This window comes from Saccostrea cucullata, unplaced genomic scaffold (assembly GCF_032062105.1).
Source record: "Saccostrea cucullata isolate Sc308-1 unplaced genomic scaffold, CSIRO_AGI_Scuc_v1 ctg2777, whole genome shotgun sequence".
In the NCBI taxonomy this organism is placed as follows: Eukaryota; Metazoa; Mollusca; class Bivalvia; order Ostreida; family Ostreidae; genus Saccostrea; species Saccostrea cuccullata.
Window position 1 is genome coordinate 11457 of NW_026941264.1, and position 22706 is coordinate 34162.

The 22706-nt window shown below is 33.7% G+C and overlaps 1 protein-coding gene across 1 annotated transcript; it reads right to left on the reverse strand.

The window, feature by feature from the left end:
• Positions 1 to 14923: 14923 nt before the first annotated feature.
• LOC134257505 (uncharacterized) lies at positions 14924 to 22689 on the reverse strand. Its single transcript, XM_062740108.1, has 2 exons — positions 22296 to 22689; positions 14924 to 15304 (listed from the first exon to the last, which is right to left on the reverse strand). The coding sequence occupies exons 1-2, from the start codon at positions 22599 to 22601 to the stop codon at positions 15293 to 15295; spliced, it is 318 nt and encodes a 105-aa protein (XP_062596092.1). The 5' UTR covers positions 22602 to 22689; the 3' UTR covers positions 14924 to 15292.
• Positions 22690 to 22706: the final 17 nt, after the last annotated feature.

A 22706-nucleotide genomic window follows, 5' to 3' on the forward strand; every position in this document is an offset into this window, starting at 1 on the left:
AATCTTTTGCCGATGCGGCAGCTCGCACCCCCAAGAAATCAAAGGAGGGATCAATATCTGAAAACACTTCCACTACCTCACAGGAGCAACAAAGCCCATCTCCTATTTGTACTTCAACGCCAACATCGCAATCTACTAATGGCTATGAAAACCTAGATCCACACCACCAGCAGTTAAACCCTGGTTTTCAGCACCACTATGTGTTAAATGGTCCATTGACATTATCTCCAGAGGACATTCTAAAAATTGCTGAAGCAGTTAAAGAGGGTATCCGCGAGTCTTTTCGCGAGGAAATTTCCTGTATGATTGAAGAGAAAGTTGCCCCACTTCGTGAGGAGCTAGACCACCTACGTAAGGAGAACAACGACATGCGTCGTCAAATCGATGAGCTTGAACAGTATGGAAGACGACCGCTCATCCGAGTATCAGGAATTCCTGAAACAGAGGGGGAAAATACCAGTGTGAAACTCCTTGAGGCTACCTCAAGCGCCGGAATAGAGCTTACTCAAGATGATATAGTAAACTCTCACAGAGTCGGAAACCCTAAAAAGCAACGACCAGGTCCGCGCCAAATTATCGCTCGATTGAAATCTGTCGACACTAAATTTTACATACTCAGAAACTCCAGCAAATTTCGCGACAACGAAGAAACCATGCAAATTTCGGTCAATGAGGATTTGACAAAATTTCGCGACAGACTGCTCTTTCTGTGCCGACAGCTGTGCCGTAAAAAGCACCTCAAAAGTGCCCGATCTTCCAACGGAAAAATCACTGTCAAAGACAATAGCGATAAGTATCATCATATCAGAGACGAATCAGACTTAGTCAAATTCGGACATGAAATTCAGGAGGCAGTGTAGGTGTTTTTCCCGCAAAATCCTCTAATGACAAACTTTCAACCCTTTCAGACAAGTATTTCAATATGACCTTAAAAATTAAATGTCACTTATAACAATAGCTACAATCTAATCTACTTTTTATGATTTAGATTATACCAACATTATCCACAACTTCTCAAATCCCTACCTAGTATGCATTTTTTGCATCTCTTGTTTATTCAATTCTGTATAGACATTTTGGTTACTTTGTATATCCACTCCGCAACTTGTTTTTGTGAAGATACCATTTCTACAAATGTGTACCTTTACCGTTATCCCACAACTTTTTACCTTTTCAACACATTTACACAATGTTTGTGTTCCTTTATTTACAATGTACAGTATATTATCATTTATGTTATCTCTATGTATATATTCAATTTCCATTTGTTTTTCCTGTTTATTTTGTCTTTGTGTTACACTTTGTATTATTTTTTTGTTAACATTTTGAACCATGCATTATATCCTAAATTTCTTAGTCATGCAAACAAATATGTGTATTCAGTTACTGTAGTTTTTGAATGTGTCATAAATTTAGCAGCTACCGATTGCAGCTTTTTGTTTAAAATATACTTATGTCACAAGGTAGATAATGGGTAACTCCATTGAACAATATCGTGCTGCAATCGGTCTTTTTTATTTATCTGGCAGATATACATCAAAACCATGTTTATGGTTGTTTTTTCCATGTGCATTTTTTCTGCAACTAACGAAAAATGTTTTTAGAAAACTTGCTCATTATTTGACATCGATTACCCTAAATGCTGTGTACATCAACTTTTATTTACAATTTTTCACATTCGTTCTATTGGCATGTGGTGATATTGAGGTCAATCCAGGCCCGATTGAAAATGTCCTTGACATTCTACACCTTAATATTCGCAGTATTAGACACAAACTAGATCACTTAAACTCTTTCGTTCATGACTTTGATATTTTATGTTTTACCGAAACTCATCTTGACCAAACGGTAAATAATGACGACTTATATTTGGATGGGTTTTATAATATAATACGAAAAGATAGGAACTGTTTCGGGGGAGGTGTCATGATCTATTTTTCTAGTCAAATACGTGTTATTAGACACTATGATTTTGAACCCTCTGACATTGAATGTATTTGTATTGAAATTGATAACCATACCTCTAAAATCTTTTTATGCTGTGTATATCGTCCTCCGAACTCGGATAGTGGTTTTTGGACCAAACTTGCATGGTGCGTTGATAAAATGAGTGAAAAATCGGATAAAATAATTTTAGTCGGTGATATAAATGTTGATCTCCTTACTACTCCACAAACACATATAATCCATGAAATTATCGCAACACATAATCTTGTTAATAATATCCACGAACCTACAAGAATTACACACACGTCGAGCACGCTCCTTGACCCAATTCTCACTTCAGTTGATATCCAAGTTCGTGAATCGGGTACATTAGTAATGGACTCTTCCGTAAGCGACCACAGAGCTACCTATTTATCACTTTCTTCGAACATAAATTACAATCGATCTTACAAAAGAAAAGTTTGGGCTTATAAAAGAGCTGACTTTGTTAAACTTAATTCTTTAATTGAAAATTGTGATTGGAATACAAATATAAACGAGGCTCAGGCAGTAGATATAGCAACAGAAAATTTTACATCTGAATATCTTGCGTGTGTTCGCGAATGTATTCCTGAACAAACGGTAACCATACGTCCTCGCGACAAACCATGGTTTGATTCACTTCTAAGGAAAACAATGAGAACTAGAAACCGACTTCATAAGAAAGCACACAAAACCAAAAAAGATTCCGATTTTGCCGCATATAGAGAGGTCCGAAATTCAGTAAACAATATGAAAAAATATGCAATATCAAATTATTACGACAATATTGATACAGCTTTAGATGATTCAAACAAAAATAATAACAAACTTTATTGGAAGTTGATGAAAGACACATTCAACATGAAAATGTCCAACGAAATCCCACCAGTCCAAATACATGATGATAATGGCGAAAAACACTTTGCTTATTCTGATATTGATAAGATTGAAGCAATAAATTCTTATTTTTCTTCCATTTCGACAATTGACGATTCAAATGAAACATTGCCAAATATGTACAGTTTGTGTAGGAACACATTCAGTAATATTGTCATTGAGGAAAAAGAAGTAGTCGATATTATATCAATTCTTCATGTAAACAAAGCCATAGGTCCTGACTGCATTAGTCACAAAATGTTAAAATCCACTGTTTATACTGTTGCTAAACCACTTACACTGCTGTTTAATAGGTCCCTATCAGAAAAAAAGTTTCCGTTCTTTTGGAAAACTGCTTATGTTATTCCTTTGTTTAAAAAAGATGATCCCTCCTTAGTTTCTAATTATAGACCTGTGTCGTTACTTTCTTGTGTTAGTAAAATTATGGAGAGAATTATTTTTAAACATATTTACAATTATTTCCATTGTAATAATTTGTTTTATCGATATCAGGCAGGTTTTTTACCAGGTCATTCAACTGTTTATCAATTACTAGAAACGTATCATAGTATTGTTCAAAATATTGATGAAGGTAAATCATGTTGTATGGTCTTCTGCGATCTTTCAAAAGCTTTTGACAGAGTTTGGCATAAAGGACTTCTTTTTAAATTACAAACCTACGGTATATCAGGTGATCTTCTGCAGTGGTTTTCTAGTTATTTGTGTAAAAGGTCACAAAAAGTTATGTATAAAGATCTGTTATCATCAAAACTAGATATTTTTGCAGGTGTACCCCAAGGTTCAGTTTTAGGACCCCTTTTATTTCTGATATATGTAAATGATGTTGCTGTAAATATGTTATCATTGTGTAGACTTTTTGCTGATGACAATTCACTTCAACATTCTTCATACAACATACTTGATATTGAATATAATTTAAATCATGATTTACATGTACTGGAACTTTGGTCGAATCAGTGGCTTCTAAAATTCAACCCTTCCAAAACGAAAGTAATTTTTTTCAATAAGAAAAATATTTCTGTTATGCCTAAATTATTTTTTAAAGGCGACAGACTGGAGTGTGTCCCTGTTCATCGTCATTTAGGTCTATTGTTATCACAAAACCTTAGCTGGACAGAATACATTGATAGCATTGTAAACAATGCTTATAAGAAACTCGGGCTTTTGAAAAAACTAAAGTTTAAAATCGGCAGGACACACCTTTCAAAATTGTATATCACATTTATCAGACCCTCGCTCGAATACGCTTCAATTGTTTGGGATGGCTGCTCTAATAATGATGCCGAAAAGCTTGAAAGAGTTCAATTATCTGCAGCTAGAATTGTTACAGGCCTTCCAATTTTTGTATCAAGAGAAATACTTTACTCTGAAACTGGCTGGGAAACATTGAAAGTTAGGCGCTATAATGCAAAAATGACCACAATGTACAAAATTCATAATGGTAGTGTACCTGAATATTTGAATGACATTGTTCCAAACAAGCGTGAAAACATTTCAAAATATAATACCCGTAATAAAGAACAATACGCTGCCCCAAGATGCAGATTAGAATTATATAAAAGGTCTTTTATTCCTGACGCTGTGAAACAGTGGAATTTATTAAAGACAGAAACTAGGGAAGCCATCTCACTCAATGCATTTCGAAAAAACTTTACTACAGAAGTAAAAAATCCCCCAATCTATTTTTCATTTGGCAAACGTTATACAAATATAATACATACTAAACTCAGACACAACTGTATACTTAATTATGATTTACACAAAAGAAATATTATTAATAGCCCTTTATGTTCATGTGGAAAGTATGAAGATGTTTACCATTTCTTCTTTGCCTGCAGAAATTATCCAAACGCTAGGAATAATCTTTTCAATCGCCTATTTTTACTTGACGAATTGGTCAATATTGACACAAGTTTGTTATTATGTGGTGATGTAAATTTGCCTGTTGAAACAAACACATATATTTTTGCTGCTGTGCATAAATTTATTGACGAATCTTGTAGATTTTAAATTGTTATATTTCTGAACAAATATTCCACTTGTATCTCTTTTGTATTTATATCTCTGTGTACTACATGTATTTTTATTGCATGACATATAGTTATATTTAAGGAGAGGAACTCGTAAGTTGAAAGAACTTGTTTCCAATCCTTTTGTTTAATACAATAAAATATGTTCAAAACAAAAACAAAACTTTACCAAGTTTTTGGTAGTCCGCATGTCTGCAGACAAATTACGTTCCCTAAATTTTTATTTGCTGTTTTTTATGATATGAATTTAGATCTTAAATCTGTATACTTAAGTTCTACTTACATGACTAGTCTGCTTCCCAGTCAGCTCAAGCTCTGTTCCACTGTAGCCCCGTTGTCACAGACTCAACACAAGTTTGCCGCCATATTGCATATTGTTTACACAAAAGATTCAGCTAAGGGAAGTAACTCTTTGAATTTTTCAAGCGCTTTAAGTGAGGTAAACGTTCCGAAAATTGCTCATAAAAATTATCTGCAACATATGCTTCTCATTTTTTTGCCGAATCTCTGTAGAAAAGGAAGTGTTTGTTTAATTTTTAATACCAGATTGAGATGATCTTGTTGTAGATTAAAGAATTTAATTCTTATTTTGGCTTAATTATTTAAGACAAAATTAGAATATAGAAGCATAAAGATATTTTTTTAACTTCCTAACCAGTGATGTTTAGTGGTAAAAATATTAGAATAAGTTTCTATGCTTATGTGTTTTAACTTTTATTTAATAAGATGTGACACCTATGTATCTACAAATTAAAAATGTAGTAAATATACTTTGACCAATATGGTTGCACACTTGGGGATGTTTGGTCTTGGTTTCCATGGTAACGGTTCACAAAGGCCACATGTTTTATACCAAAATGTTATCAGCGCATCCCAAATGTTTCACTATCAATGCCATTTAAAAAAGCAAATTTTTCAAGTTTCCATGATATATATAGAAGAAGCTTGACGGTTCGTGACATTCTCTCTTAAGGTCTTTGGAAGTCTTATTAAAGATCTAATAAAAGTTGACACTTGTACCCTAACAAAGGAGAAAGAATTAATACAGTTTTAGAGAAATTAAATTTTTCTTGAATCCAGCCTTAGATGCCAATTCTTTTTAGCATATGAAATGAGAAGAACTGTGTAGTGTCTTGCAATGATAGTAAAAACCTTTTACACTATGTATCATGGAATATATAAAGGAAAAAGAAGACAAAATACCAAATAAGTATAAAATTCATGAAAATTTCTCTAAATGCCTAGATACCTATTGTTTTTTAACCTAAAATATATATTTGTTGATCAATTTGCAATTAGAAAATGCATTGCTGATGTTCTAATTTGCTTTTTCTGCAAAAATATTAGAGACTTGACAATTTTCCCTAAAAAAATGATTAAATCTGATTTTCAATTTTAAAGAAATACTGTGGTGGATAAATTTACATGCATACCTCTGTGAATCCAGAAATACTTCTTGTAACTGCTAATTTTATAAACATGAGGATCGGACTACCTTAAGACTCGTATAATTTATCAAGTACCAAATACAGAATTTTGACTAGTATTACATGAATTTCAATGAAGCTCTAATGTTATTGTTGATATGAAAATTAATATAAGAAATTTTCAATTTTCTTGGTGAAATTTACAGCAAGGAGTCGAGATATTCGTTTTTGCTTTACTTTAACTTTTCTTCTATAATCTTCTTCCCGTCCTGCCGTATAGCCTTTTTACAGAGGTCTAACGTACTGTCTAAAATTTCAATTTGCTATTTGTGGGCGAATGTCACAAGAAGCATAGTTTACAGTATGATTTATTATGCATATTCTGGATATATGTAGCCGATATCTCGAGCATTACACACATTTAAACAAAAGTGTGATGCGCCGTCAATTCAGGAGACGTCATTTTCATAGTCGTTTTCACGGGAATCGCATCAGAGAAAAATTACAATTTTCTGTTAGTACTTCAAATATTAAGTCTGATATCTAAATACATAATAATAGAACAATTTAAAAAGGTAAATTTGAAAAAATTGTTGAAAAATAACGCGAATTATAGAAAATCAATAAGTTAAATTTTTGAATCCGCATGCTTTTGCTTCAATTGTTCAATGATATCAACATACCGATAATTTTAGTAGACTTTTTTTTTAAATACAGAAAACCTGCACAAAACCTATTGGAATCTTTAAGATACACTTTTCTGTGAAATTGTATAACTATATGACGTCTGTAAGATTAAATAATAGCACCGTCCGCGTAATTTTTGAACGGCCCTCGTATAACAAGAATGCAACTCAATAAATGAAACGGAAAGAATACCGGTTATTAAATGATATGACATTAAATTATATAATACAAGTATCAATAATTCACATACCTAGGAATACCAGTATGTTGGGTACTTAGTACATCCCACTAATTATTTTTAGAATCGGTAGGAGAAGAAAGTAGTGCAGAAAAATTACAGGTTCCATGATTTGCAGACTTGCATAAAAAATTGTGCAGATTTACAAAACTGGGCCTCAAACTTGTTGATAAGGAAGATATCTTTCCTTCCGAGAAAGCCTGGGAAATGTAACTTATCAAGATGATCAGCTGAATTAATTTGTGTATTATAACGCCGGTGTGCGAAGTCTGAAATTCCCCATAATATGAAACTGTCATTTTGAAGAGCGACACTCAGCACTGACGCTCATAACTATTTCAAAATAATTATTTTCTACAATTTTTTCTTCTAGAATTCTTAAATCATACCTAAATCATCTCTATCAACTGAAACCGGCTGGAAATTTTACTGTATACCTGTTTTACAAACGATTTATAAGTCAGGTGTGAGAAAATATGAAAGTGCCATTTTGAAGAGCGACACTCAGCACTGACGCTCATAACTGGCGCGCTTCATGAAATATGCCTACGTGACAAGTCTGTGTGATTCACACACCAATAACTCACACAAAACTAAAAAAACATTCCTTAATTAAAAGATCATTTAATATTCTATACAAGGTAAAAAAAAAATTAAACGAAAAGTTCTAAAATTTTAAAATTTTATATGTCTTGCCTTCTTTTAAGATTGAAATAAACAAAGAAAACATAAAAATCTACGACTTTGGATACTATTACCATGGAATTAAATTCAGTGGGACACCGCTTCGATTTGAAGCGACCGAAATCCGTAGGCATGCGCAGAAGCCAGTGCTTAGTGTCGCTCTTTTCCCTATATATTCTATTAAGAGCGACACTGAGCACTTTGACAGTTTTCACGGTTACAGCGGGAAGAGACAAATGGAACTCAAACATGGTCACTGATACATGGTAAAGAGACTATATAAAGCATCCAGAGCATATACATTATGCTGCACATCCAACAACAGCATGGACAAGATGGTTCTTATGTACTAAATAAAAAGAAAAAAAAATCTCCCTGTTCTCATTCTCTAGAGCAGACAAACAAGCACAGAATATCAATGCTTCCATCAGCATAAATGTATAAATTAAAACATCTCAATGCTTCTATCAACAAAAATGTACATGTATAAAGTACAGCATCTCAATGCTTCCATCAACATCAACGTAACAATTATAATAATTCATCACCATTGCATACAGTTTAATTTGGTTTAGATACAAGGAACAATAAGTTTGAATAACAACCGAGTTCAGAAACTACCATGCCAAAATGTGAATTTTTAATTGTTGTTAATTATGCTAATTATAAGCCAAATCATCATTTCAAGTTCAAGTTCTTTATTGACTTTGAGCATTATAGCTCATCAGTACAAACAAATACAAACATGACTGTACAGGTTTACAGGAGAATATGGTAATTATGTACATATGAAACAAATATATATATAAATATATGTCATAAATGGTTAATTTAACATGTCTTTTCTAGTTTTTAGGCTAAAGTAAATAAATTTACCTAAGTTGCATAGTTCTTTAACATTTTCAACATTAAAAAGTTGCAACAATTTAAACATTGAAGGTCTTTTCCAATAATAAGACTTTAAGTATTTTTACGGTGTATTTCATAAGCGGGACAAATCAAAATAAAATGAAATTCATCCTCAACATAATTTGAACACAAAAAACAATATCTACGTTGTCTTTCTGTATTACTATATCGACCAGTTTCAATTGCCAATTGGTGTGATGACAGTCTCAATTTGGAAATACATTTTTGATATTTTATTGGTATGGGTTTCCGTAAGTAAAATTGTAAATTTTGATTTGCAATTAAATATCTGTAAAAAGAACACTTACTAGAGCTATCTATTTGAGAAAAAATATTCTGTCTTGCCTGGTCAAAAATTCTTTGCTTTACGATAGGAAGGTCCACACATTCAACTTTTTGTTTTTCCCATAATTCAAACAAACCCAAATTGCATAAAATACTTTTAACATTTGACAACCAGTTTTTTGCATTATGCATTTCTACACACTCATATAAAACACTGTAACAATGTTGGATGATACAATTTTTTTGATCAAGAATTTTCTTCCAAAACTTAATTATATTATACATTCTGTGGTAAAGCAGAGGATATCGTCCTAATTCAGAATATACAGCTACATTAAATGTTGTCCTTTTAACACCTAAAATATGTTTGCAAAAATCAAGATGTAGTTTTTCAATATTAGGTGATTTAAGTGATCCCCAAATTTCTGATGCATAATTTAAGATACTGCCCACGAAGCAATCAAACAATGACAATAATGTCTCATGATTAAAATACATGTTTCTAATATTCTTTTTAAGAACAAATAAAGCTTTTCTACCTTGTTCAGCTAGATGTTTCTCAGCTCGAGAAAACTTATTATTATAATTAAAAATAATGCCCAAGTATGTAAAATGATCAACAATTTCAAGTTTTTCACCATTTATATACCACTTTTCAAGTTCTTTCACTATTCCACCTTTTCTAAAAACAACAATCTTTGATTTGTCCACATTAATTTGTAATTTCCATGTTTCACAATAGATTGACAGTTGATCTAACAGTGATTGCAGACCATAAACTGTTTCAGAAAAGAGCACCATATCGTCTGCATACATAAGGAGGAAAAGGTTTAGTGATGAAATTTCATATGGTACACATCCATTATTTAAAAAGTGCATTTCAAAATCATTTACATACATGTTAAATAGAATGGGTGAAAGGACTTCGCCTTGCATTAAACCGAGATTGCTACTAAAAATATCACTCAATAAACCTTCAGAAGTTACACAAGCTTTAACATTATTATACAATCCTTTTAAGACACGTAAAAGCTTGCCTTGAATACCAATTTTGGACAGTTTCAACCAAAGTTCGGGTCGATCAACAGAATCGAAAGCTTTTTTAAAATCAATAAAAGCACAATAAAGTCTTTTATTCTTTGAAAAAGAGGTAGTGATTAGAGAATACAGAGCAAAAATGGCAACACTGGTTCCACATTTTGGTTTAAAACCAAACTGAGCATCAGTAACAATATTATTACAATCTGACCATGAAATAAGTCTATTGTTTAAAACAGATGTAAAAAGTTTACAAAGATTACTGACCAAACTAATTCCTCTATAATTGTTAGGATCAAAATTATCTCCCTTTTTAAAAACAGGCACAATAACAGAAGTTGACCAACATTCTGGGAAAAAACCTGTATGTAAAATACAATTAAAAAGTTTATGCAAAATTGGCAAAAAATATTCTTCAAATTCAATAAAGTATTCATTGAGTATACAATCTTCACCATGAGATTTGCCTCTTTTTAAGTTTTTGATAGCAGTTTCAATTTCCTTGATATCTATATCTTTATCTAATTCATCAAAAATACATTCACCAATCTCACTGGAAATTGTATTACCGTCATTCAAGTTGCTTGAAATTGATTTAAAATGTTCAAAAAACTTATACAATGGAACATTAGATTTTAAGTTGGATTTTCGTTTAAATTTTGCGAAAAATTGCTTGGGGTTATTCTTCTTTAAAATCTCTTGCCTTTGACCTTCATATAATAAGTATTCTCTTTTACATTTGGCCTCAGAAATTTTATATGCACGCTTTTTTTGGGTTAATTCTATGTGGTTAACATTACTTTTACAAAAATTAAATTTACGCAACGCTACAATATAATCTTTGTACAATAATTTTAATTTTTTTTATCAAACCAAGGTTTATCGCTTGTGGATAGATAAAAGTTGTGTACTTGCTTTTGTTTGTTTATTTTTGATTTACAGTCACTGGGTTTATTATTATTAGATATAAAGAATGGATTTACAACTTCATGAAAAACACTGTTAAATTTGTCTATACTTGAGTCCATGTCAGATTGTGAACATATATTGTCAATGTTGAAACAGTCTTCAAATTTGCATTGATTTAACAGAATGGACTCCTTACACGATTCGAGCGCTTCCGCATTCCAGTGTGAACGTTTCCTTTGGGAGTATTGATGTGGATCGGCTGGACTTCGGATTTGGTGATCTTTCATCTTAATGCGCAATTCTATGTACAGTGGTGCATGATCAGAAAAAGTATTAAAATTACACACAATGAATTTAACAAAGAGATCAAACATATGTACAGGAGATAGCAAATAATCGATTGTACTGAGTCCACGTTTCCCGTTGAAGGTAAAATCATTTGCGTGACCGCCTTTGTGTCTTCCATTGACAATACGGAGTCCCGTGGTCTTACATAACGACAATAGTCTTGTTCCGTATTCATTCTGACCGGTGTCAGGGTTCACTCTAACAGGTAACTGACTATCAGCTGTGTAGGTAAATAAATTATCCAAAACGTCCTCATGAAGTGGGTAACTGTAAAGTGCGAAACGAAATAGAAACGAAACGAAACGAAACGAACTGAAACGAAACGAAATCTGCCGAAACGAAACGAAAACTACCGAAACGAAACGAAACGAAATCAAAATGAAACCTGCCGAAACGAAACGAAACGACACAAAATTATCAAATTATTTTGTTTTTCCAAATCAAGGTACATGTATATAATATATATGTGTAACTGCATGTGGATTTTTTTTTTACATCAAATAGATCAAGCACTTGTTAATATAAAATTTAATTTATTTACCGATTATGCTCCCTTCTCAGTCTAATGATGTATTTACATGTTTGCCAGCTGCAAATATCACGAGCGTACCGGTTCTATGCAATAATTTCAATATTTTTTATATCTTACTCTTATTTTCAGTCCTTATTTATCTAGATACAACATATCTATCAATATTGATGTGTTACATTTAAAGGCTCGTTTATGTACGGGTCGAAATAAAGTCACTGTACTGTTGTATTGCGAATGTCTTAAAACATAAGATACAGGCACGTAGCAACAGGGGGGGGGGGGGTGTGAGGGCGCTTTTCCCCCCAACATTACCTTTACTATAGAAAATGTCCACTGGGAAGATGGTCCACCCCACTTTTTACTACAGTATATGCATAGGAAGGAAATATAGGGAAAAATTGGAAAGTGAAAGGAAGTTCGCCTTGAAAAAACCCCCTCCCCCCTACGAAATAGGATTTTCGAGTTTAGGCGATTTTTAAATTATCCGGTTTTTTTTTCATGTCAACTTTTTTTAAGTAAGTAAAACTTTTTCTCAGGTTGCCCCCCCCCCCCACTTTCTAAAACGATGCTACGTGCCTGAGATAAACCAGAGACTAAGAGTATTTAGTATTCCATTCCGAGGCGTCTGTTTTTCCGTTCAAGTATACATGTAACTCCAACCGGAATCTTGTGTATCCTTTGTACGTATACAGTATATACAGTCCTATTTTTATCGAGGTAATTTTCGAGGAAGAAATGAGTGGTTTGCAATAAAGAGGCTCGACCAGAGACGTCTAAAACGATTTAACTGACAAGAAAAAAGTCTCTCGAAGCGACCGATGTCACTTTTAAGTAGGCAAATTATTCAGTAAGGTATTAACAAAATATGACATAGGCGTCGGAAACGGGGTGGGGGTGGTTGGGTTAGCACCCTCACCATTTTTTTTGCAAAGATATATATTATAAAGGCATTGAAAATTGGGGTTTACGTTTTTTGTTGATTAAGCCCCCCCCCCCTTTCAATTTCCCTAGGACGCCTATGTATGAGCTTGAAGCGAAACAATTGCCTGTGGTGCTTGAACTATATAAATTTAATATGAAGTAGAATTAGATCATTCAACACATTCTGAAACTTTTGTTTCGTTTCGTTTTGGCTGGTTTCGTTTCGTTCCGTTTCGTCTTGATTTCGTTTCGTTTCGGTAGGTTTCGTTTCGTTTCGGTAGATTTCGTTTCGTTTCGGCAGATTTCGTTTCGTTTCAGTTCGTTTCGTTTCGTTTCGTTTCGTTTCTATTTCGTTTCGCACTTTACAGGTACCCTCATGAAGTATATCATCTTCTATAAAGTCTGGCAGTGATCGTGTCCTACTATTTAAATCTCCAAAGATAAAAACATCACCCAGATCTTGAAAACTACACAAAAAATTTTCTAATTCATTAAATATATCAAAAAAGTAGAATTAATAGGAGGTAAATAGGTAAATGCGCAATAAATTTCATTGTTGTAATCACACAGAGATTTGTCAATTTTGAACCAAATTATAGCATCATATAAGGAATCAACTATTAAGACATATGGCACAAATGTATTTGTTATCAAAATAACTGTCCCCCCTCCTTGGATAGTTCTTGAATCTCGTGGGAAGATATATGTGTGAAAATCTTCCACATCCAAAGAAAAATCTTTATGTAACCAACATTCGGATAAACATATATCATATGTACATAAAAAATGTTTTAGGGAATTCCATTTATTTTCAAAACCACCATTAATGTTCCATCCGATTATCTTTAAGGGATGATCATTCTCCGGACACCCCTAACTTGGCTGTGGTCCCCTGTGTTCTCCTATGTCCATCGCTTGATCCTGTCTGTAGAGCTTCCCCTCAATATAAAGCTTGTCCTTCACCAAAGATGCCTTTTGCTCATCATAACTATGCACTTAGTTAGTTTATTTATTTCCTAGGAGCAGAGAAGAAGATTTTCAAAATATTCAGGTATTTTCACTATATAATCTATAGAGCCCCGCTCTAACACCAGAACCTCTGTCCCTGGGGCCATAAAATTCATAATTTTGGTAGAGGCACTCTTGCTCATCATAATTATGCACTTAGTTAGTTTATTTATTTCCTAGGAGCAGAGGAGAAGATTTTCAAAGAATTCAGGTATTTTCACTATATAATCTATAGAGCCCCGCTCTAACACCAGAACCTCTGTCCCTGGGGCAATAAAATTCATAATTTTGGTAGAGGCACTCTTGCTCATCATAACTATGCACTTAGTCTATTTAATAGGAAAATCTGTCGCCTTTACAACAAGCCTCTAATAGTTTATTTATTTCCTAGGAGCAGAGGAGAAGATTTTCAAAGAAAATTTTCACTATATAATCTTTAGAGCCCCGCTCTAACACCAGAACCTCTGTCCCTGGGGCCATAAAATTCATAATTTTGGTAGAGGCACTGCCCTAGCACAAGTACCCCTGACCCCAGGATCATGAATTTCACAATTTTGGTAGAGGACTCATTGCTGATTACAATCATGCAAACAGTTTGACTGCTTGATGTCCAGGAGTAAAGAAAAAGATTTTTAAAGATTGCACTAATTTTTGTGGTTGTGGCCCCACCCAACAGGCCCCAGGGGGGCAGGGATCATGAAATTCACAATTTTTGTTCCCCTTCACGCATAGATGCTTTATGCCAAATTTGGTTGAAATTGGTTCAGAGGTTAAAGAGAAGAAGCTGAAAATGTTCAAATGTTAACGCACCATGCACGACGACGTAAGAAAATAGATAGCAATAGGTCACCTGAATTTACTCAGGTGACCTTATAAAATGCCTGAGGCATTGGATGCTTGGGGTTATATCAAAATTCCTAATACTATCAAGAACTGTTTAATAAATGTTGATAATCTAAGCTTTTGAAATTTTCTTATGACAAACACATTTAAGTAGGTGATAGAATTTGAAGAACAACAAAAATTTATTGTATTGGCGGAACTGTCATGGCTTTTATTACAAAATACATTCACAGATAAGTTGAGATAACATGCAATTCGCATGTTCATTCAAGCATCAGCAACATGCATCTCGCATGTTCATAACCTGTGTGCCTATTGTACAACTCGTAAGCTTTTAACAGCATAGCATTCACAAATATCACACAAAGCATCACCTCGGCAAATGGTATTCGTCAAAATTGCGCTAACACGAAAAAGTCAGGATTATCACATTCAAAAAGCATAGTCCATTATACAGCTTTCTTCATCAGCGTATAAGCCACGACGATTACTTGAATGTCACTTAACAGTCAGGATTATCACATTCACACAGCAAAGTCCATGATGGCCTTCTTCATAGGTGTACAAGTCATGACGATTTCTGAAATTGAAAGAAAACACACAGCAGAAAAATGAGCAAAAATTAAATTGTCTGCACTGAACAAGATGGGAAGTTGAAAAGACCAAGCGCATGTGCATCAAAGCTCAAGTATTACCATTCTATATATAGAGGTCGCGTCATCAAGCTAGTTGATGTGAGGATCACGTGACCTGGTGTACACATTGCAAGTATTACTGACCCTAGAACCGTAATGATGGAACATCATAATTCCGGAAAACGGTTTGCATTTCTTTTATTTTTCATATTTTTAATCATGCAAAACTATATATACATCTGCACACACAGACAGATAAGATGAGTCACTTATAGGGTGTCCACAGGGGAGGGGGATATATTCTAAGCCACACATCAGAAAAATCACTTTTACACAGAATACTAAACCTATGACACCAGTCCTCGTAAAACTACAGGATACACTCAAAACACGATACTGATATTTCATTGTTTGAAGTTTTATAATTATTTAAGACAAACCTCTTGAAGCAAACAACTGACATTAAAATTTAATCTGATAATAACTTAACTCCTACCTTCTTAACTAATCTTAAGATAATTGAACTCAAACCTATTTCATCCCTTATATATCTTTCATTTTTATTAATTGGTTTTAACAGGGCTAAGGAACTATATTCTTAAGGATGTTATGCCTATATTGCGGTGTGTGCATGAGTTGTATAAGACATAGCATAGACAAGAATAAAACTTTAACTGAACTTCTTTAATTTAATTTTTCAAACTCTTTAAAGATACAACTATTTAATGGAAAATTCTATCACCTCTTATGACAAGCCTCTAATAGGCCAGGAACCTATTCTCTAAGCCCCCGATCCACCAGGGGGTTTAACCAATCAAAAAGGACCAAGGGAACTAAACAAACCTAACTCTACCCCAAACGCTCCCTCAACCTAACTCTACACCCCCCCTTCAATGAATGTTATACATTTTTTACAAAAAAATCAGAAATCGTTTCAAGTTTTATAATTATTTAAGACAAACCTCTATAACCATCATAACCAAACACCTGAAATGGAAATTTAATCTTATAATAACTTAACTCCTACCTTCTTAAGTAATCTTAAGATAATTGAACTCAAACCTATTTCATCTCTTATCTTTAATTTTTATTCAATGGGTTTTTATAGGGATAAGAAACTATATTCTCATGAATGCTATGCCAATACGGCGGTGTGTGCAGGAGTTGTATAAGACATAGCATAGATAAGAATAAAACTAACTGAACTTCTTTAATTAAGCATTTAATTTTTTTTTTAATAATACAACTATTTAATGGGAAATTCTGTCGCCTCTTACGACAAGCCTCTAATAGGCCAGGAACCTATTCTCTAAGCCCCCGATCCACCAGGGGGTTTAACCAATCAAAAAGGACCAAGGGAACTAAACAAACCTAACTCTACCCCAAACGCTCCCTCAACCTAACTCTACCCCCCCCCCCCTTCAATGGAATGTTATACATTTTTTAAAAAAAATCAGAAATCTTTGGAGTTTTATAATTATTTAAGACAAACCTCTATAACCATCATAACCAAACAAATGAAATGGAAATTTAATCTTATAATAACTTAACTCCTACCTTCTTAAGTAATCTTAAGATAATTGAACTCAAACCTATTTCATCTCTTATCTTTAATTTTTATTCATTGACTTTTTATAGGGATAAGAAACTATATTCTCATGAATGCTATGCCAATACGGCGGTGTGTGCAGGAGTTGTATAAGACATAGCATAGATAAGAATAAAACTAACTGAACTTCTTTAATTAAGCATTTAAATTTTTTTTAATAATACAACTATTTAATGGGAAATTCTGTCGCCTCTTACGACAAGCCTCTAATAGGCCAGGAACCTATTCTCTAAGCCCCCGATCCACCAGGGGGTTTAACCAATCAAAAAGGACCAAGGGAACTAAACAAACCTAACTCTACCCCAAACGCTCCCTCAACCTAACTCTACCCCCCCCCCCCCCTTCAATGGAATGTTATACATTTTAAAAAAAAAATCAGAAATCTTTGGAGTTTTATAATTATTTAAGACAAACCTCTATAACCATCATAACCAAACAAATGAAATGGAAATTTAATCTTATAATAACTTAACTCCTACCTTCTTAAGTAATCTTAAGATAATTGAACTCAAACCTATTTCATCTCTTATCTTTAATTTTTATTCAATGGGTTTTTATAGGGATAAGAAACTATATTCTCATGAATGCTATGCCAATACGGCGGTGTGTGCAGGAGTTGTATAAGACATAGCATAGATAAGAATAAAACTAACTGAACTTCTTTAATTTAGTATTTAAAATTTTTTTTAATAATACAACTATTTAATGGGAAATTCTGTCGCCTCTTACGACAAGCCTCTAATAGGCCAGGAACCTATTCTCTAAGCCCCCGATCCACCAGGGGGTTTAACCAATCAAAAAGGACCAAGGGAACTAAACAAACCTAACTCTACCCCAAACGCTCCCTCAACCTAACTCTACCGCCCCTTCAATGGAATGTTATACATTTTTTAAAAAAAATCAGAAATCGTTTGAAGTTTTATAATTATTTAAGACAAACCTCTATAACCATCATAACCAAACAAATGAAATGGAAATTTAATCTTATAATAACTTAACTCCTACCTTCTTAAGTAATCTTAAGATAATTGAACTCAAACCTATTTCATCTCTTATCTTTAATTTTTATTCAATGGGTTTTTATAGGGATAAGAAACTATATTCTCATGAATGCTATGCCAATACGGCGGTGTGTGCAGGAGTTGTATAAGACATAGCATAGATAAGAATAAAACTAACTGAACTTCTTTAATTTAGTATTTAAAAATTTTTTTTAATAATACAACTATTTAATAGGAAATTCTGTCGCCTCTTACGACAAGCCTCTAATAGGCCAGGAACCTATTCTCTAAGCCCCCGATCCACCAGGGGGTTTAACCAATCAAAAAGGACCAAGGGAACTAAACAAACCTAACTCTACCCCAAACGCTCCCTCAACCTAACTCTAACCCCCCCCCCCCCCCCATTCAATGGAATGTTATACATTTTTTCTAAAATCAGAAATCGTTTGAAGTTTTATAATTATTTAAGACAAACCTCTATAACCATCATAACCAAACAAATGAAATGGAAATTTAATCTTATAATAACTTAACTCCTACCTTCTTAAGTAATCTTAAGATAATTGAACTCAAACCTATTTAATCTCTTATCTTTAATTTTTATTCATTGACTTTTTATAGGGATAAGAAACTATATTCTCATGGATGCTATGCCAATACGGCGGTGTGTGCAGGAGTTGTATAAGACATAGCATAGATAAGAATAAAACTAACTGAACTTCTTTAATTTAGTATTTAAATTTTTTTTTAATAATACAACTATTTAATGGGAAATTCTGTCGCCTCTTACGACAAGCCTCTAATAGGCCAGGAACCTATTCTCTAAGCCCCCGATCCACCAGGGGGTTTAACCAATCAAAAAGGACCAAGGGAACTAAACAAACCTAACTCTACCCCAAACGCTCCCTCAACCTAACTCTACCCCCCCCCCCCCCCTTCAATGGAATGTTATACATTTAAAAAAAAAAATCAGAAATCGTTTGAAGTTTTATAATTATTTAAGACAAACCTCTATAACCATCATAACCAAACAAATGAAATGGAAATTTAATCTTATAATAACTTAACTCCTACCTTCTTAAGTAATCTTAAGATAATTGAACTCAAACCTATCTTAAGATAATTGAACTCAAACCTATTTCATCTCTTATCTTTAATTTTTATTCAATGGGTTTTTATAGGGATAAGAAACTATATTCTCATGAATGCTATGCCAATACGGCGGTGTGTGCAGGAGTTGTATAAGACATAGCATAGATAAGAATAAAACTAACTGAACTTCTTTAATTTAGTATTTAAATTTTTTTTAATAATACAACTATTTAATGGGAAATTCTGTCGCCTCTTACGACAAGCCTCTAATAGGCCAGGAACCTATTCTCTAAGCCCCCGATCCACCAGGGGGTTTAACCAATCAAAAAGGACCAAGGGAACTAAACAAACCTAACTCTACCCCAAACGCTCCCTCAACCTAACTCTACCCCCCCCCCCCCCCTTCAATGGAATGTTATACATTTTAAAAAAAAAAAATCAGAAATCGTTTGAAGTTTTATAATTATTTAAGACAAACCTCTATAACCATCATAACCAAACAAATGAAATGGAAATTTAATCTTATAATAACTTAACTCCTACCTTCTTAAGTAATCTTAAGATAATTGAACTCAAACCTATTTCATCTCTTATCTTTAATTTTTATTCAATGGGTTTTTATAGGGATAAGAAACTATATTCTCATGAATGCTATGCCAATACGGCGGTGTGTGCAGGAGTTGTATAAGACATAGCATAGATAAGAATAAAACTAACTGAACTTCTTTAATTTAGCATTTAAAAAATTTTTTTTAATAATACAACTATTTAATGGGAAATTCTGTCGCCTCTTACGACAAGCCTCTAATAGGCCAGGAACCTATTCTCTAAGCCCCCGATCCACCAGGGGGTTTAACCAATCAAAAAGGACCAAGGGAACTAAACAAACCTAACTCTACCCCAAACGCTCCCTCAACCAAATTTCCCCCCCCCCCCCCTTCAATGGAATGTTATACATTTTTAAAAAAAAATCAGAAATCGTTTGAAGTTTTATAATTATTTAAGACAAACCTCTATAACCATCATAACCAAACAAATGAAATGGAAATTTAATCTTATAATAACTTAACTCCTACCTTCTTAAGTAATCTTAAGATAATTGAACTCAAACCTATTTCATCTCTTATCTTTAATTTTTATTCAATGGGTTTTTATAGGGATAAGAAACTATATTCTCATGAATGCTATGCCAATACGGCGGTGTGTGCAGGAGTTGTATAAGACATAGCATAGATAAGAATAAAACTAACTGAACTTCTTTAATTAAGCATTTAAATTTTTTTTAATAATACAACTATTTAATGGGAAATTCTGTCGCCTCTTACGACAAGCCTCTAATAGGCCAGGAACCTATTCTCTAAGCCCCCGATCCACCAGGGGGTTTAACCAATCAAAAAGGACCAAGGGAACTAAACAAACCTAACTCTACCCCAAACGCTCCCTCAACCTAACTCTACCCCCCCCCCCCCCCTTCAATGGAATGTTATACATTTTTAAAAAAAAAATCAGAAATTTTTCGACTTTTAAAATTATTTAAGACAAACCTCTATAACCATCATAACCAAACAAATGAAATGGAAATTTAATCTTATAATAACTTAACTCCTACCTTCTTAAGTAATCTTAAGATAATTGAACTCAAACCTATTTAATCTCTTATCTTTAATTTTTATTCAATGGGTTTTTATAGGGATAAGAAACTATATTCTCATGAATGCTATGCCAATACGGCGGTGTGTGCAGGAGTTGTATAAGACATAGCATAGATAAGAATAAAACTAACTGAACTTCTTTAATTTAGTATTTGAAAATTTTTTTAATAATACAACTATTTAATGGGAAATTCTGTCGCCTCTTACGACAAGCCTCTAATAGGCCAGGAACCTATTCTCTAAGCCCCCGATCCACCAGGGGGTTTAACCAATCAAAAAGGACCAAGGGAACTAAACAAACCTAACTCTACCCCAAACGCTCCCTCAACCTAACTCTACCCCCCCCCCCCTTCAATGGAATGTTATACATTTTTAAAAAAAAAATCAGAAATCGTTTGAAGTTTTATAATTATTTAAGACAAACCTCTATAACCATCATAACCAAACAAATGAAATGGAAATTTAATCTTATAATAACTTAACTCCTACCTTCTTAAGTAATCTTAAGATAATTGAACTCAAACCTATTTCATCTCTTATCTTTAATTTTTATTCAATGGGTTTTTATAGGGATAAGAAACTATATTCTCATGAATGCTATGCCAATACGGCGGTGTGTGCAGGAGTTGTATAAGACATAGCATAGATAAGAATAAAACTAACTGAACTTCTTTAATTTAGTTTTAAATTTTTTTTAATAATACAACTATTTAATGGGAAATTCTGTCGCCTCTTACGACAAGCCTCTAATAGGCCAGGAACCTATTCTCTAAGCCCCCGATCCACCAGGGGGTTTAACCAATCAAAAAGGACCAAGGGAACTAAACAAACCTAACTCTACCCCAAACGCTCCCTCAACCTAACTCTACCCCCCCCCTTCAATGGAATGTTATACATTTTTAAAAAAAAAAAAAACAGAAATCGTTTGAAGTTTTATAATTATTTAAGACAAACCTCTATAACCATCATAACCAAACAAATGAAATGGAAATTTAATCTTATAATAACTTAACTCCTACCTTCTTAAGTAATCTTAAGATAATTGAACTCAAACCTATTTCATCTCTTATCTTTAATTTTTATTCAATGGGTTTTTATAGGATAAGAAACTATATTCTCATGAATGCTATGCCAATACAGCGGTGTGTGCAGGAGTTGTATAAGACATAGCATAGATAAGAATAAAACTAACTGAACGTCTTTAATTTAGTTTTTAAAAAAATTTTTAATGAAACTTTTTAATGGGAAATTCTGTCGCCTCCTACTACAAGCCTCTAATAGGCCAGGAACCTATTCTCTAAGCCCCCGATCCACCTAACTCTACCGCAAACCCTAGTTCAACCTAACTCTACCCAAACCCTCCCTCAACCTAACTGTACCCCAAACCCTTTCTCAACCTAACTCTACATCAAGCCCTCCCTCAAACTAACTCTATCATAAACCCTCCCTAAACCTAACTCTACCCCAAATCCTCCCTCTATGGAATGTAATAGATTTTTTAAATTTTATAATTATTCAAGACAAACCTCTTGAAGCAAATAACTGAAATTGAAATTTAATCTGATGAGTAGTTAACTCCTACCTTCTTAAGTAACATCATGGACATCTGCCACCACACCAGGAACATCAGGGACATCTGGCACCACATCAGAAACATCAAGGACATCTGTCGCTGCACCAGGAGCATCAATGACATCTGGCACCACATCAGAAACATCAGGGACATCTGGCACCACATCAAGAACATCAGGGACATCTGGCACAACATCCGAAACATCAAGGACATCTGGCACCACATCCAAAACATCAAGGACATCTGGCACCACAAAAGGAACATCAATGACATCTGGCACCACATTAGGAACATATGGCACCACACCAGGAACATCTAGCACAACACCAGGAACATCTGCCACCACATCAGGAGCATCATGGACATCTGGCACCACAACAGGAGCATCTGCCACCACACCAGGAGCATCAGGGATATCTG

What these genes read in the sequence shown, in the direction of transcription:
- LOC134257505 (XM_062740108.1), bottom strand. Translation starts at nt 22,601, where the DNA reads ATGTTCCTGGTGTGGTGCCATATGTTCCTAATGTGGTGCCAGATGTCA.